We start from the raw sequence: 17,201 nt of genomic DNA, 5'->3' as shown, positions 1-17,201 counted from the left end.
AGGGCCTGGACTCTGATGGTCAGGGGTCCTGAGTCCGAGCGCTTGGGGAAGCTCACAGGCCGAGGCTCCCATGAAGCTCCCTGCAGCCCAGGGCCGCCCCCACCAGGAAGCCCGTGAAGTCCACAGCTGCACTTGCTGTTTCTGTCCTCCAGGCCATTGGCCTCCCATCCACAGAGCCCCCAGACAGATGTCTACCTCAGGGCTACCAGGCCGAGGTGGGGGTGGGACACCCCAGCTCCCAGAGCTCACCCAGGTCAGGGGAGGGAGTGCCCTAGGCCTAGCCAGGCCATGCAAGGCAGCCGGAAGTGCATGCTTGGCCTCGGCAGGAGGGCATGTTTGTTAGCAATCCGGCTCTGGGAGGATGAGGCTCTGGCCTTTCACATGCCTTCAGGGCTCCATGCCGCAGGCCCAGAGCTCTGCCTGGCTGGCGTCAGGGTGACAGCAGGGGCCCTCTTAATACCCCCAGGCCCCTCCTGAGGGGGACTTCCTCAAGGATGAGACCCAGATCAGGGCCTCCCTACAACAACCCCCAGAAACTGGAAAGGCTAGCCAGGGCGGGAGCATGACCCAGCTGGGAGGGGAGAGGGCCAAGGGGCTGGGGGCTTCCAGAGAATCTGGGCTGCCTGCCACTGGGGAGTAGGGCTGTTGGCGGGTAAGAAGGATGCACATGCACGTGCCTGTGAGTGTGTGTGTGGGGGGGTGTCACTAATGGCATGGAGCTGCAGTTGGTGAAGCAGGACGGAGGATTTTGAGCCCTTCTAGAGAATTTATCAACGGACTTGATAAAACAAAGAGGAGGAGGCATCAAGAAGAGGAAATAAAGCAGACGGACAGCCCTGCATGGGGGTCCCTCCTGCAAGCTGCTTGTCACCCATGGACCCTTCACCCATGGACCCTTCATGACCCTTGTCACCCTGGATGCAGGCCTGTCCCTGTAGCTGCAGGTGGCACAGGGCCCGAGCCCAGCCCCTCCTGAGGACCTCACTGCCCTCTCACACTGCCCAGGCCAACTGTGACCGCACAGGGGTGCATATAAACGTCGACAGGCATTCGGCGGAGCAAGGGTAGCCCTGCACTGAGGCTCAAGGACAGCGGAGTGGATCGGGACCTCTGGGTGGTCAGGGTTCACCCCAAAAGGGCTGTTCTGTGTGAGGACAGGAAGGAGGGTGGAAGGAAAGCAGGCTGCCCTGGTCACAGGCTGGATCCGGACCAAGTCTAGCAGAGCTGGTGCCAGGGGTAGGCACGGAGGCCGGGGCAGACAGAGAGCAACCCGCGCCTGCTGAGGCCCACCCAGGCCAGAGGTCAGGATGCCCGGGACCGGGACAAGAGGGGCTGTGTCCGTGTCACCCCGATGCGCTCTGCAGCCCAGATGAGAGATGAGGTCCCCACGGGCCTTTGTCCCAGAGGCAGGGGCAGAGGGGACAGGGCCCACCATGTTTACCCTGGCATCCAAAAAGCCACTCCCCACCTCTGGAGTGCAGGGTGGAGGGGAAGGCGTATCGCCAACAAGCCGTGCCCCCAAGGTGTCTGGAAGCCTGGCAGGTGGGCTAAGGTGGGTGTCGTGTAAACCCTGACGATCGTGGGGTAGTTTGTGTCAGCCTGCCCTCGCACCTCCCCCACCATAGCTACAGGCCTGTTAGCACACCTGCAGGGTGGGCTTTTCCCCACCATATGCCCTCACGCTGCCCCTTCTTCCAAGGGCCATGTGGGCGGTTGTGCCATACCCGGGCTGATGCCCCCTGCAGAAGTCCCCCGCAGGCTGCCCTGGCTCTGGGGTGGCTCCAGGCGAAGCCAGTTCTGTGACTGGGACAAGTCCCTAAACTACCTGGGCCCGTTTTCTGCATGTGCAGAATAGAAGGGTAGAAATGAAATTTGATGCACAGGGTTTATTCTCTTCCTCCCAACAGGGTCTTTATGACCTGGTCCCTTTTGCCTTTACCCGCAGACTTCCCACCTCCTGCCTGCCGCTGACAAAGAGTCTCAAAGGAGTGCACGGGAAATGGGGTCCTTGGCATGTAGCCAGGAGTCTGGGGACGCCCGCAGGTCCGTGGAGACCAGTGCCCCTCACCCAAGCCCAGGGAGCAGCAGCCTGAGAGACTTCAGGCCAGAGAGAAGAAAAGAAACAAACAAGTTTGTTGGCCGCCTTCAGCTGTGACTGTCCCTTCCCCTTTGCCTCCGCCTCCTGACACTCAGCATTCTTCCCCACTTCCTGGAGCCAGGAGACCCTGACATCCCAACTTATTTTTAGTCCATTGCCTCCGGAGCAGGGCTGCTGGCCCTGGGCCTCATCCCACCCTGTCCCCTGCCCCTGGGGGGGCAGCCCAGGGCCAGAAGGCACCTCAGATCTTGAGCAAACCCACACCCAAGCCATAGTGGGGACAGTATGGCCCCCCCCTTGCTCCCCCTCCCACTCCCCTCCTGCCTGAGACACCAGCCACCAGTCCTCTGCAGAGGCAGCCCTCCCACAGGCCTCCCTCCTGCTTCCTGCCCTCCCCAGGCCCCCACCCTGCCTTCCCTCCGGGAGTATTAAGTGTTCTGCCGCTGCCCTCCATTCCCAGTGCTCTGTAACCTTGGTGCTGGGGGCCCTTCCTTGCCCCCCTGGATCCCCCAACAGGCCCCCCACCTCGCCCCTAGGTGTTGTCTCTCTCTCTCAGACACAGGGTTCTCCCCTCTGCTTATCATGGACCGGCTGTCCATCCCATGACCACAGTCAAGATGGGCATGGGGCAGAGAGTGGGGTGTGGAGGGCATCATGGTGGGGGGGGCAATCTCTACCCGCCTCTACAGTCCCCAGCAATCCGCCTGGACCCCAGACTTTCACATGCTGCCCGGCCAAACCAAAGCTATGCTGGGGGGGACTCACAGCCCACACGGCCCCACCCAAACAGCAACCAACACCTGTTACTGCTCAAGACCATCTCTTGAGGCTCTAATTCCCACCCTCTTTCTTGTCCACACTTCCTCCCTCCCTGGAAGGAGCTCTTATAAATATGGTTTTCTGCCCCTCGCCACATTTCCAGGGATATTTTAACAGCCCTGGAGATTGGTGTCCGGGCAGCTAGCCATTTTGACTATGTGTCGGGCACGGTCAGGCCTGGGACACACAGTGGACCGGACAGTTAATGATCGCACCCCGCACGGAGCTTACATTCTAGTAGGGAATGAAGACAGGGAGCAGACAGGTAAGTGGAATATCCAGCATGCTAGCTGGTCATAAGTGCTGAGAAAACTTACAGCAGGAAAGGGGCGTATTAGGTCAGGGAGGGGCCGGGGGAGGCTCAGGGGGTCCTGATGCACCCTGAGGGGTGGGGGCTACGGGGTGGCCTCCCGCTCTGCAGGTGGAGGGAAATCGGGCTCAGAGTCCACTCCTAGAACACAGGGAGCAACAACGTTTGCTCCAACCGGGTGATCAGACTCACAAGCAGCATAACAGGCCGTTCAACTGTGTGGGCTGGGTGGTTCTTGAACATCCTTGCCTTGCTTTACACACTCTCAAGAGAAGCAGACCTGCTAGTGCCCCTGCACCCCATTTCCCCTCTTCCTGCCCAGCTCTGGCTCCGATCAAGGTGTGCCGGCCCAAGGAGCCCCCACTCTCATCCAATCCGCCATGCTGCCTAGCCCCGTTCCCTCTGCTGGCAGCTGCGTTTCCACTTGCAACCTTCTCAGACTCTCTGGGGTTCTCCTGGGCACTGACACCTGTCCCCTGGGAACCCCTGCTACAGCCTAGGGGTCTCCAGAGACAGCCCTCCTTACCACCCCCAGTGGCTCCCCTGCCATCAGGCTGGGCAGCCCTTGCCCCCACGCCCGCCAAGGCCAAGGTCAGGATTCTCCCTAGCCCCAGGGGACAAATAGCTTTCATCTTGCACAGCAGCTGCCACTGTTTGAGGAGGCCTGCCCAGCACTGCCTGCAGCCTTGTCTCAGCTCACAGAGTCCAGGGATCCCGTCCTGATGTCCGTCATGAGCACAGCAGTAAAGGGGTAGGCGCGCACGTGGGACGTTTGACACATCGGCCCGAAAACCTTCTCTTCCCAGCTACACGCTGGAGAGAGCCTGGCAGAAGCTCTTGGAGGGAGAGGCTTTGGAGCCCCTGGAAGGAAGGGGTGAGGGAAGGTGGGAAGAACAGACTCCCTGCACCAGATGGGGCCATCTTCCTGGCCACAGAGCCTACCCTCCTTCCATCAGGCCGCTGAGCAGTGACTCAGGGGACACCGGGGGACAAGGGGTTCTGCTAGCTGACCTTGGAGAGGACCTGGGCTTTGAGAGGAGTAATCATACGGGCTCTGCCCACTCACGGGGACCAACTCTGCCCCCCTCACTCTACCAGGACATTTTCCAGCACCTCTACCCCTCAGCACCCCTCTCCAATCTCAATGTAGTTGTCACCCCATTTCAAATGGGGGAAACTGAGGCACAGGGAGGTTTCATGGTCTGCCTGAGACCACATAGCAGCCCACTGATAACGAAGCCAGGTTTGACTGCAAAGTCAGTACCCTTTCCATGCTGCCACTGGGATGGCCCAACCATGCACACTCTCTACCTGTCCCCTCTCTGTTCAGCCCTGTGGATTCTTCCACACTCCTGGACAGGTCCCTGCCACCACCTCCTAGGATGTCCTGGTGCTTCCCTAGCTCTGTGGGACAGTTTTCCCGCCCCTAGCTCCGCCAAGACCAGGATGGAATCTTCCAACAGAATTTCTCTAGGAAACGATGGAAAACAAAACAAAACAGAACAACTAAACCCCAAATTGGAGACACACTCCCAGAGTGCAGGGTCCCCGGCCTTAGGTGACTAAGGCCAAAGCTGCCCCAGTTTGCTGGGAAAACCCACTCAATGAACAATGTTTCCTGGTATCTGCTCCGAGCCGGGCTGTGAGGGGAGCAAAGGTACCAACAGGGCAGCCGAGTCTCTGCCCTTGTCCTCCGTCATCTGGGAAGGCGAGAGGCGCCAGCACCACAGCTGGGGCAAAAGTGGGGTTCCTTTCAGGGGCCGCATCTCTCTGTGTCATTCTAGTCCAGGAGCCTCTGGGAGCATGGTTTCCCCAGGAGCCCTTTCCTGCTTGGTCCAGGGGACCTCACCCACATTCCTTCCCCTTCCCTGCCTTACTTTAGACCCAACACGGACCAAGGGCTGCCGTCTGCCACCCCATACGCACATGTCCACTCCCCCCCTCCCACCAGCTCCCGACCTGCCACGGAGGGATGCCTTCCGAGGTGGCCCTTCTGAAGTTCACGCCCCCAAGATTTCCCCGGGGATGCAGGCGTCCAGAGCAGGACAGGGAGGTGGCTGAGGGTACGTTACGTGAGCCTGCGATAGCAAGGGGTTGGAGGCCATAGGCTCCCGCAGAGGAGGGAGCCTGGCGGGCGGGAGGGGGGAGCTGCTTCCGGAAAATGTGGAGGTAGAAAAAAGCAGGGGTAGGTTGGGGACAGGAGGCCACTGACTGACTGGGCCCCCCTCCTCCCTCTGCCCCTGCCCAGTGGTTCTTTGGGGCAGAACCCAGGACATCATTGGAACAAGCTCCAGTCCAACTCCTTCATCTGACAATGAGGAATTTGAAGCCCAGAGAGGTAAAGGGATTTGCCCAAGGTCACTGAGCAATCTGATGGCCCTACTGGGACCATGACCCGAGCCTCTGGCCCCTGGTCAATGCTTCTGCAAGAGCCGAGGAAATCCTTGAAACAGTCACCAGTCCTGCACCCACCCTAACTCCAGCTGCCAGGCCAGCATGGGGTGGAGAGGCCATAGCCTGCCCAGATTTGTAGCCGGGACAGCGTGTCACAGTGGCGCCGGGGGACAGACCGAGAGCACCCAGGGACCACGTGGAGCCTGCTGCCTGGGGCTTCCCCCCCCACAGCCCCCTCCCACACCGGGAGGGAGGGCTGGGTTTAACCCTCACTCCCCCCACTTCAGTGTCCAGGGACCCCAGCAGCAGGCTCAGGCAGCCTCCCACGCTCCCTCTGTCCCAGCTGCAGCCAGCCTCGGGTGGGAACGGGGACACGGGGACACCTGGGCTCCACACCCCATGGCCCAGCCCTCTTCCCTCCTGAAGCAGCCCAGGTCCCCATGGGAGCAGAGGCAGTGGCATCCCATCTGAGCCTTGGCTGCTCCGAGATTGGAGGGCCCACCCCCAGCCCCAGAAGGGATCTGCACCCCCCCACCCAGGGAAATCGAAGGTCAGGACCCTCGCCCACCCTGGGGCTGGGGCCCAGCACCTCCCCGCCTGCTGGAGCACCGGGGACCCCAGAGGGCTGCAGCCGGGCCAGAAAGAGCCCCAACTTGCCAGGAAGGGAAGCTCTTTTTTAGCCTCTCGTAGGTTCTGGTCCCCTTGCAACCACAATTGTCCATGGAGCCTGCAGGCCCCATGAAGAGCCAGGACTATCCCCAAGGGGGGAGGCAGGAGGCAGAGGGGACACTCAGGGAAGGGGGACCCAGCCTCGAAGGACCCAGAGGTGGGAAGGGCCAGGAGAGGGGAGGAGAGGAACGGAAGAGGGGACGAGAGCGGGGAAGAGGGGTAGAATCCCAGGGGGAGAGGATGGGTATTAAGAGGGGGGGCGCTCTTCCTTTGAAATCACTGCTAATCAATAGATGGCCACAAGGCCAAGCCAAGGGCAGGAGCCTTTGGCCAAAGGCCAAGGGAGGGTGTGAGAAGATCAGAGCCAGCGAGCCCTGGGGAGGGTGCAAGCTGACATCCAGGCTCCTTCCAGCTCTGGCGTGCTGACAGCAGCCTTCCCCACGCCGGACGGAAGGACAGACAGATGCAGGAGCACGAAAAATCCCAGAATCTAATTTTAGCTGAGTGCTCCCGCCTCCCCTGCTAACAGTGAACAGAGCTTCCCACCCCTGCCCAGCTCCCGCTCTAACGGAGGTACCAGCAGGCCAGGAGATAACCCCCCCACCCCGAAGCCGTGGGGTCTCTGTAGGGGCGGCCCTCCAGCTAGCACAGGGCAGGGGCTTTGCTGGGCTGGGAGGGCCCCAGGCCTGCTCCCCCATTGTTGAGGAGGCAGATGCTGAGGCCAGATAGTGACACAGTTGAGATTAAACTGGGTGGGTTGGTATCCTGGCTCTGGATGACCTCAGGCAAGACGCTCAATCTCCCTCGGCCTCAGTTTCCTCTCCTATAAAATGGGAATAGTCATCGCTCTAATCTCAGATGATGCATGTCAGGCACTAGTCCTGATGACTCACAACTGTCATTATTCCTCTGCCACCCCCCCATCTCAGAGGGCCCCAAACTGATCGGTCACCCCAGACCCAGCCTGCCTCTGCACTAAGGCACAAAGGTGAAGAAAACACAGCCCTAAGCCTGCCCAAAAGCCTGACCCTAACAACAGTGGATTAATTCCAGGAACCTCCGAATCTGGACCTTCCAGAAAGCCGGGGCTACGGCAGAGATGGAACCGCAAGCTAGGGAACCCTAGAGACCACGGGGTCAACGCCTCGTGGGCAGGCAGGGACACTGAGGCCCCAAGAAGGACCCAGCCCTGCTCAGGGGCAGCTGGACAAAAGATGGCAGAAGCAAAGCATGACCCCCGGCCTCCCTGCCACGTCCCCACTGTGGTTTCCACTCGCACCGAGTCCCACACCAGCCTAGCCATTCCCAGCGACCACTCCTGGCCAGCACCAGGGAAGCCAAAGGTTGCCCAGGACCAGCTCCACCTGGGCAGATGCCTTCCTAGGCCCAGCCAGCCGCAACCCCATTTGCACGGTCTCTCATCCGGTTCTCAGCACCACCTCCCAAACACAGAGACGAGGAGGGGGAGACGCAGGGGCCTAATGAACTCACAAGCACCCTCCACCTGGAGTCTTGGCAGCAGGTCAGCCAGCCCTCCTGGCACAGGTATCTTTTGAGCAGGTGGGCCGGGGGGGGGGGCTCCCCGCAGCAATGCCCCCAGAGGAACTCCCAGCAGCCCCGAATTTCTCAGCAGCTGGTCTGAGGCAGGAGGTAGGACTGTACTCCCTTTCAAGGGTATCCCCTGTGCTCAAAGGACCCAGATTCTTACGCCGCGAGTGAAACGGGAGGGGAGACGTCTTCCTAAGCCATCCATCCCACCTCTTCTTTAACTGTCTTCTTTACTGGTCCCTCCCTTTGTCAGGGATGTCCTAAGACAGAAGAAGCTAGACGGGTCTCCAGAAGGTAGAAGTGCCCTGCCCCGACAGCTCGCATGCAGCTGGTGAACTGCCAAGAATCCATGCCGCCTCCCGTCCCCCACCCTCACCCCCAAGGTGTTGGGGGATTACTCCTGGGAGGAGGCGTGCAATCCCCCCACCCCCCTCTCTGCTGCTCTGAGCCCACCTCTTGGACCCACTAACCCTCAGATGGGCTCAGGGTGAAATCCAGAGTAGGTGCTACTCACACAGAACAGCAGGAATGGGGTGTGAGAGGAGGAGAAGACAGCCTGGGAGCCAGGGGTCCCGGGGTCCAGCTCCAGCTGCACCACCTATGAGCTGTGTGACCATGGACAGGCCCCCCAGGGCTCTGCTCCTCAGGCTCTTCATCTGAGAACTGAACAAAGTAGCAAAATGGGGACAAGCCAGGCACAGGCCCTCGCACACAGCAGGCTGTCCCAGATGTTTCCTGAATGTGGACCTGTTTTTCCTTAAGTCTGGAAAAAATCCCTTCGGTAGGAAGGTGTGGGATGGTGGGCACAGTGACGGACAACCTGCCTTCTAGACCAGCTCTGCCACCGGCTGGCTGAGGGGGGGCCCAAGGCAAGTCAATTCTCTCTGGGCTTCAGTCACTTCTTCAATAAACTTTGGGGTTTGGACTGAGCTGTCAGGAATGGAAAACCTGTGGAGCCCAGACCATCACTTACATATTCTGTGGCAGTGACAGACATGATTGGTCTGTCACCGCACCGCCGCCTACTGAGCCCAGCCGGGCTCAGTTTCGGGGTCCCCCACCGGCCAGCACCCCCGAACGAGAGCTGGAGCGAGAGACAGAAGCACAATTCCTCTACACCTGAATTTTGAAGCTTTGCGAGTCAGGGACCCAGCTGGGTGACCTTGAGCCTCAGTTTCCGCTTTGGCAAAATGGCTACACCTAGCAAGACTGTGAGGATTAAGTAAGATAACGTATTCACTGTTGGTACTCAGCCGCGGTAACTCTGTCACTGTCTCCAGAGGCTGGGCAGGGAGCCCTTTCCCCAGGCCCGTGGGCCCGCCCCTCACAGACCCTCGGGCAACACAGTGCGTCCCGTCCTGTAGAAAGAGTGTGGGCCTGGGGCACCTCTGGCAAGTCAGTACACCTTTCTGAGCCTCAGTTTCCCCTGGACAAAATGGGCTGATACTTCTTTTACACAGTGGGCATGAGGATTAAACAAAGTAATCAGACAAAGTGCCAGAAAAGTGATCGGTTCAGTAAACAGGAACAAATGAGCTACTTTAATCCACCCTCCTCAGGCCTCAGGACCTTGGCACTGGAAAGCCAGGCTGGTAGAAATTGCTGGGAGCTCCTCAGGGCAGGGTGTGGCTCTCTCATCAAGTCCTCCGTGAAGCCGCATGTCCCAGGAGTCTCCATTGGTTGCCCATGGCGGAAGCCGCAGCCCGGCCCGGGGAAATGTGAATCCTGGATATGGTAGATGGCCTCCCACCACCCGACCCCGGGACCTCACCGCTCCTCCCTCTGCCCTTCCCTCCCAGGCCTCACCCCTCCCTGGAGCCTCCCCTGCCCTCCGAACCAGGCCACACTGGCTCAGGCCCCAGAGGCTACCCTCACTGAGGCGGGACCGGATGCCTTGGAGGCCTCATCTGGGAAATGAGATTGATAGGAGTGACATCCACAGGTCGTCCAACTCTGGTGTTCGGGACTGAATCTCAGTGTGGGAGAGCCCAAAGCAGAGCATTCTGGTCCACTCTCCTGCCCTCCCCGAAGGCAGCCGCTGAAAACACTCTGCAGAGTTACCGTCCTCCTGCCCCCCTGGGGGTGCTGTCCAACGACCTCCTCTGGCCCTCAGCTGCTGCACCTGACCACAAGGCTGACTCTCCAACTGTCACAAATCCACCAAACGCACCCTTTGCCCATGCTGTCCCCTGCCTGAAACACCTTTCTTATCTTGCTTCTTGGTATACTCCGCCTCTTCCCCCAAGACCCAGCCCCAAGGCCCCCTCCTCTGGGAAGCCCTCCTTCTCTTTCCTTGCCAGGCGGCCAATCTCAGGCTTCTCTGGCCATTCTCTTCCCATTGGCTTGCAATGATAAGGGATGCTGAGTGGACAAACCAGGTGTGCAGGTGGGTAGGTACTGGGCAGCCACGCCTAGGGCAGGAAAGGGCAACCGGCCCCGGGAGGGAGCCCATGCTTAGAGATACTATCCGAGTAGCTGAGAAATAATTACTCCTGGCAGCCTTTGGGCAACAAGGACACAGCTCGTTTATTACAAAATATCTTTTATTGATAAAATAGCTCAGACTTTAAAAAAAACAACAACAAAAACACCTGCATATCACAAGGGGCCCACAGGCAACCACAATAGCAGGAGTCCCATGGGACACACACAAGACCAGTCAGCAGATGTCACAAGTCAGCCCCTCCCCCAGGCCCAGCCTCCACAGCCTCGCCCCAAGGCTGTGCCCTTGCCTCACCCCGAGACTGAGGAAGGAGCTAGACAGCCCCTCTCCCCAGGCGGGACTCTCTTTGGTCCCCTCCATTCTCTCCACCCCCAGAAAACTCTCTCAGCACCTCTCCAGATCTGGCCAGGCCCATCAGAGTGCCGACAGTGCCTGGGCTGCTCAGCCCCAGTCCCACGCTAGCTGCTCACTGACTGGTGCTCCTTGGAGAAGAATGGGAAGCGTCCTCCAAATGCTCCCAAGTGTTCTGGGTGCCAGGTCCTGGGGATGGGGAGACGACCAGGAGGGGGAGGCCCCTGGAGCCCCATCAGTGGGATGAAGCAATGTGGCTGGGGCAGAGATGGCCAGCCGGCCCCCACCCCATCTTGGGTAGGGTCGCTTATACATCACAGGGACCCACTGGGGACTTGGAGACCTCCTGCAGGAGTCCACAGGGCCCTCACTCACCTGTTCTGGCTGCAGCACCCTACCTGGGGTTTCTGTCACCCACCCCAGGCTCTCATCCCAGACTGCTCCCATGGTGTGGGTATTTTTAGCCATCTTGGGAAAACAATTAACCTGCTCGATGACAAAAGACTTTTCCCCCACTGGGGGGCCCAAGCCCCTGAAAACCCCATTGGTGTTGTGGGTGAAATGTCAAGAAGTTGTCATGGAGCATAATAACTAAACCCTTGCCGGCGCAAGAACACGTTCTCGAAGAAATCCTTTGACTGAAAGAGTGGTTCTCTCTACCATTCCCCACGTCCAGTCTGGGGTAAGAATTCACACACCCCAGGCACAGAACAAAAGTCTACAGGAAGACAGGTGGTGGTAAACACAGAGAAAGGGGATTTTTATATCACCAAATAATCACATTTTCTGGTTCTCTAGTGTGTTCCCCCACGGAGCTCAAAGCTTTCTGCAAAGCCTCTCATCTCCCAGCAGCAAGTGCCCGGGGTTTTTGCAGGGGGTGAATGCTAGTGATCAGGGATCTCCCGTCAGGCAGAGGCCAGGCCTCCAGACCACCCCACCAAGGCGAGGCGTCCACTGGCACACACGCACCTCCCAGAGGGGTGCCGGGTGAGAAAAATGATTCCAGAAAACGTTCTGGCTTTTAAAGGAGCTACAGATCCCCCAAAAAGTAGGTAGAAAGGGGAGAAGGCCCCAGAAGCAGCGTCAGACCATAAGCCCCCCACCCAGTGCCAGATGGGGACCCCGGGCATCCAGCGTGGGTCCCTCAGTTCTGCCTCCTCCTCAGTGGCAGGTGCTCTGGGGAAAAATGGAAGGCTGGCTTCCTGCTCTTAACCCGGGGAAGATGAGAAAGAAACCACCACAAACAAGTGACCAGCCAGGGAACACAGAGTCCTGAAGGAAAGCCCACCCATTGCCTTGCCGGGGTCTGGGGTCCTGGGAGGGAAGGGCTCTATCCTGGCTGGCTTTGGAGGCTTCAAATGGACCCCCAGTGAACAGCACCCCTGCCCCTACCCCTCCAGGGGGGCTCCCAAGGGGAGGCCTGCAGGCCCCAGGCAGGAACCAGAAAGCCCCAGGGAGGTGGCCACAGAAAGCAGGGCAGGAATCGGGGTGGCCCTGGTGCCACCTGGCACCAAGCCCACATGGGCGGCGGGCAGGTGGCTCACCATGCCGTCTGGGTCCACTGGCGGCAAAGGATCCTTCGGAAGGCACGGCGAAAGTCCTGGTTGAAGATGGTATAGATGACGGGGTTCAGCGAGCTGTTACAGTAGCCAATCCAGAAGAAGAACTGAAAGAGGCCGTGGGGCACCTTGCAGTGCTGTGGGCAGATGGCTCCCAGGCTGTAGCTGAAGAAGAAGGGGAACCAGCAGAGCACAAAAACGCCAATGACCACGGCCAGCACGAAGGTGAACCGCTTCTCCCGAGTCAGCTGCGCCCGCCGCCGCCACCACTGCCCACTCGCGGTGCCCACACCCCTGCCCAGGAGCACCTGGCCCCGTAGGGTTGCCAGCACCCGGGAACCCTGTGGCTGCTGCACGGGTGGGCTGCAGGCTGCCGCAGGAGGCGCTGGTAAGGCCTGAGGCTCACACTCTTCCTCCTCCTCCTCTTCAGCTTCCTCCTCTGGAGATGCCCCACACACACCTTCCTTCTGACTCTGGCCTGAGTTGGGAAGGGCTGACCAGCTGGGTGGCAAGGCAGGGGTCCCAGGATCTTCAGGGGTATCCCCCCCCTCCTTCTCCCCCGTAGGCTTAGAGTGTCCGTTGGCCTCCTCAGAAGCAGCCGGAGAGGCCAAGGTTGGCAGTTTGGTTGACGTTCCCGTAGGGACTGAGCGGGGCTGCTTAGACTCACCCGCGCCAGGGCCCGCCTTGGCCCCGGGACCTCTGCGGTGGCTGCGTTTGGCGATCAGGTAGATGCGCAGGTAGACAAGGATCATGATGAGGCAGGGTGCAAAGAAGGACCCGATGCTAGAGGCCAGGATGTACCAGGCCTCTTGGTTGAGTTTGCACTGGGGGCGCCCGCGGGGCTGGGGCCCCTGGTCGCCCTTGTAGATGAGCGGCGGCAGGGAGATGACGGCTGCGATGAGCCACACGGTGAGGATGATGCACTTGATGCGGCGCGGGGTGCGCTTGGAGTTGTACTCGAGCGCGCGACTCACAGCCCAGTAGCGGTCCAGGCTGATGGCACACAGGTGCACGATGGACGAGGTACAGAAGAGCACGTCGAGCGCCAAGTACACCTCGCACCACGTGCGCCGGAAGTACCAGTAGCCCAGCAGCTCGTTGGCCAGCGAGAAAGGGATGATGAGCGTGGCCACCAAGATGTCGGCAGCGGCCAGCGACACCAGGAACAGGTTCTGCGGGGCGCGCAGCGAGCGGCTCGTCAGCACGGCCAAGATGACCAGCGCGTTGCCGAAGATGGTGAAGAGGATGAGGAACGTGATGACCGCCGCGATGGCCGCGGTGGCCTGCACCGAGTAGGGCTCCTGGTGGTCCATGGCGGAGTGGGACGCGGCCGGAGGGGTCGCTGCTCTCCCAGCGCCTGCTCAGCCGGCGACAGCACCGTCCCACCCTGCTAGCCTAGACGGGAGGATCGACCCCCTGGCGGCGCAGAAGGCGCTGGAGCCCCATGGCCAGGCCGAACGGGGCCTAGGAGATCGAGGGGTGCCTGGGGCCAGCCACTGCCCTCCTACATCCTCTTCCACCTGCCCCCGGCGCCCCTGCCGTCCTCCCCGGAGAAGTTTTCCAAGTTGTCCCGCTGCCGTCGCCGCCCCGCCCGGGACCGGGGGAAAGTTGCGCCCTCCCGCTCCGAGGCTGCTGGACGCACGCTGGGGCGCGGGGCTCGGCGGGCCGGGCGGGGGGCGCGCCACCGGTTGTGGGAGGCGGCGCAGAGGCCGAGGCGCCCGCTCCGCTCGCTGGCTCTAGCTGGGAGCCGCGCCTGCAGGCAGCCGGCCGCCGCAGGGGAATGGGAGGAGAGCGAGCGCGCTGGAGGAGGGAGGAGACTGGAGGCGGGAGCAGGAGGAGCGGAGGGAGGTGGGGCGGGCGGGCGGGCGGGCTGACAAGAGGACGGGTGGAAGGTGCGCCTGGCGGGTGGACTCGCCGGCCGTAGCCTCCCCGCAGCCCGGGGCCTCCGCCCTGGAGCCCCTACCCCTTTTCCTCCCGGCCTCCGCGCCACGGGAGGGCAGAGACCGGTGTCTGGGGTCTTCGGGACTCCGGGAAGGACGTTTGCAGACGCAGAAGGGTTGGTGCGCGCGGGGAGCTGGGACCGATGGGAGACCTCTCTCCTGCAGACCCGGCCGGAGCACCGGGGTCTAGGACGGTGGGCTCCGGCTGATCTCTCTTGCCGCCGTGTATGAGCCCCAAGGAGAGGGTGGGTGGGTGTGTTGCGGCACCGCAGCGTAATGACCCACACCTCCTACCCGGCGCTCGAAGAGGAAGCCGAGTGGAAGGAGTAGGGGGGAGCGGGGAGACTGCCCGGAGCCCTTGCCCCAGGTGCTTTCTTGCCCCGACCGGACTCCGTCGGGCCTGCGGAGCCCTGGGAGGCGCGGTGGCCAGGTTGCGAGCGCCCCCTGCTGCCGCCCGCGTGTCGGTAGTCCGCGGCCAGCCGGGAGACCCGCGTCCTCGCAGCGCTCTGGGTTCCCAAGGCCGGTGGGGCAAGCGCAAAGATTTAGGACTTCAGCTGTCCTGTTTCCCCCGCAGATGCCTCGGTTTCCTCCACTAAGGGCAAAGAGGTAAGAGGAAAACTGGCTTGAACTCCGATATCAGCTTTTTAACACAGCTCAGAGAAAAAGTAGGTCTCCGGGGGCAACTAGGCAGGAAGGAGCATCCCTTTGACTATGTTGTCTGTCTGTCTGTCTCTCTCTCTCTCTTTCTCTCTTTCTCTCTCTCTCTCTCTCTCTCTCTCTCTCACACACACACACACACACACACACACACACACACACGGCATTCCTGCTGAATCCCCCCCACATGCATGCTGCACAACCCTCTTGGAGAGGCTGTAGAAGGAGCTGGGTAAGAAATTTCAGATTAATCACCCCACCCCATCCCATCCCATCCCCATGCCAGACTCCAACAGCGATAGGCTCCCCCTCAGACACCCTCAGCCCTACTCACTCTCCCTGTGGCCACTGCCACCAGTGTCCGCCTGGGCAGCCTCAAGAGCACGTTTTTTCACCACTCCTGGAGCCCCTGATATTATAACCCCAGCCTAGAGCCAGGCCTTGTATTTATAGCCCGTGGCTCTGCATGACATCCTCTGTATAAATAAGCATCAAGCCACCCCTGAAAGTAGGGCTCCTCCAAAAGGCCCGGCCTTGAGACAGTGTGCATACTGGACCTTCCTGCCTGCTCCATCTTCATGGGACCAGGGAATGACCCCTCAGTGCCCACAGTGACTTACCCCTACCCAGGCTCACACAGCAGGGGTGGAAGGGTTCCTCGATCCAGGGCTGTCCCTGCCTCCTGCCATCCTTAGTGCCTTTGTGAAGTCTGAGTGCCACAGCCTGATGGTGGGACAGGACAGCCCCTCCAGAGACAGGTTTTATGGATGCATCCCCCACCCTCTGGCTGGGCTGAGCCTGGGCCTGTGGTTGCCAGAGATGGAGACGTCTCAATAGCCCCTTCCCTGAGGAAGGACTGAGGGACCACTCTTTCACCTTCTCCAACCATACTCACACTGGGGGGCCAGGGGCTACCTCCCCAGACACTGCAATCAGCATCAGCCCTTTGTTTCCTGGCCCGAGTTTTCCTTGAAAGGCACCAGGACCCCGAAGGAGCTGTGGCCAGGGCTGCTCGCTCTCTCCCCCCTGCCCCTTCCCTCCACTTGGGCCTTCCCCGAAGGGGCAGCCAGCTCTGGATCTACCAAGTGTCATGCCCTACCAGGCCCAAGCCCAGATGGGGGCAGCCAGGAGAGCCTCCAGGCACCTGTGAGGCTCAGCCACAACCTCAGGGTCTGTGCCCCCTGCTGCCACCTACCAGCCCGGCCTCCCAGATGTGCAGCTGGCCCTTGGGGCAGCAGAAGCCATCACGTAAGTAGATTTCCACTCCTCTCTGCAGCTCTCTGTCCCCCACCCCCACATACACCCTTCAGTACTGCCCACTCCAGCCAGCCCTGCATAAATCCGAGCCTCGGGCCATAGCATCAGCCTTCCCCAGACTAGAGCTGACCTTCCACTGTCCCTGCATTCCACCAGGCTGGCAGAATTCAATCCCAGACCCAGACCCGGACCCACCAGCAGCAGGAGGTGCCTTAGGGCCTCCCCAGCCACCTGCGGCAGGAGAGGAAGCCCGTGATGGGCACTGGCCCACCGTCCTGGCCCCACCAGGCTACCTGTTGATCCCTGGACATGCCCTGAGCTCCCATATCTCCAGTCCTTCCCAGGTGCTTGGTGGCCCCCCCCCCCCAAGGTCCGTTCACCTCTCACCCACCGCCCTTCCAGGGAGAAAGAGGTACCCTGCTTTCCACGTTCTTTGATGCCATGTACATAGTACCATGTTCGCACTCGGAGATGTACTGAGATGCCGGCAGATGGGTTTGCTGCATCACTCCCCCCACCCCCCGCCCCTTGAGCACACATCCCTTTTCCGTCCCCAATATTGGCCAAGATTGCTGAATGATGGGGGGGGGGCAGCCTGGCATCAGTGGATGACATACATGAGCCTCTCTCAGGTAGTGTCCTAAAATGAAGGTGTCCCCAAAGGATGCCCTTGGAAAGGGGTGGGGGGAGGTGACCTAGTACCATCTTTTCCAAAGACACAGGGACAGTGGTCCCATCCCTGGCTGTGAGATCACAGCACAAGATATGCCCCTTAGTTGAAAGCCCTGGAGCCACTTGTCCAGACCTGAGAGCCAAGAGTGGCCCCAGATTCTCCCATGCCAGGGCTCCACGGGGATGAGGCCCAACTGGGCTTCACACCCCAGCTCTCCCCAGAAGCCCCAGCCTTTCAAATCCCTGGGACCCTATCCTCACACCACCCTGTAGGCCCCAGCCTCCCCACACCCTTGAGTCATGCCTTCCATAATGCAAGTCCGCCGCCCCATCCTCCTCCATCACACCTCACCTGACAAAACCCCGATCCTGGGCGGACCTAAATCATCCACCCAGCTTTTGGCAGAACAGCTGCTCCTTCCGGAGCAAAACACTCACTGCATCGACTGTCCTCGCTTTAAAGCCATAACCACAAATCTCCAGA

General features: G+C 60.6%; 1 protein-coding gene across 1 annotated transcript; it reads right to left on the bottom strand.

Annotated features, from left to right (window-relative positions):
• Positions 1 to 10,981: 10,981 nt before the first annotated feature.
• ADRA2B (adrenoceptor alpha 2B) lies at positions 10,982 to 14,992 on the bottom strand. Its single transcript, XM_025867612.2, has one exon. The coding sequence runs from the start codon at positions 13,502 to 13,504 to the stop codon at positions 12,173 to 12,175; it is 1,332 nt and encodes a 443-aa protein (XP_025723397.1). The 5' UTR covers positions 13,505 to 14,992; the 3' UTR covers positions 10,982 to 12,172.
• Positions 14,993 to 17,201: the final 2,209 nt, after the last annotated feature.

The sequence above is a fragment of the Callorhinus ursinus genome, unplaced genomic scaffold, assembly GCF_003265705.2.
Source record: "Callorhinus ursinus isolate GAN/ISIS: 27379988/994484 unplaced genomic scaffold, GSC_fseal_2.0 scaffold10, whole genome shotgun sequence".
Taxonomy (NCBI): Eukaryota; Metazoa; Chordata; class Mammalia; order Carnivora; family Otariidae; genus Callorhinus; species Callorhinus ursinus.
Note: the sequence above shows the minus strand (reverse complement) of the source record. Positions and strands in the feature narration are given on the sequence as shown.

Bases quoted from the DNA above. Each gene is read 5' to 3' on its own strand.
- ADRA2B (XM_025867612.2), bottom strand. From the start codon at position 13,504: ATGGACCACCAGGAGCCCTACTCGGTGCAGGCCACCGCGGCCATCGCG.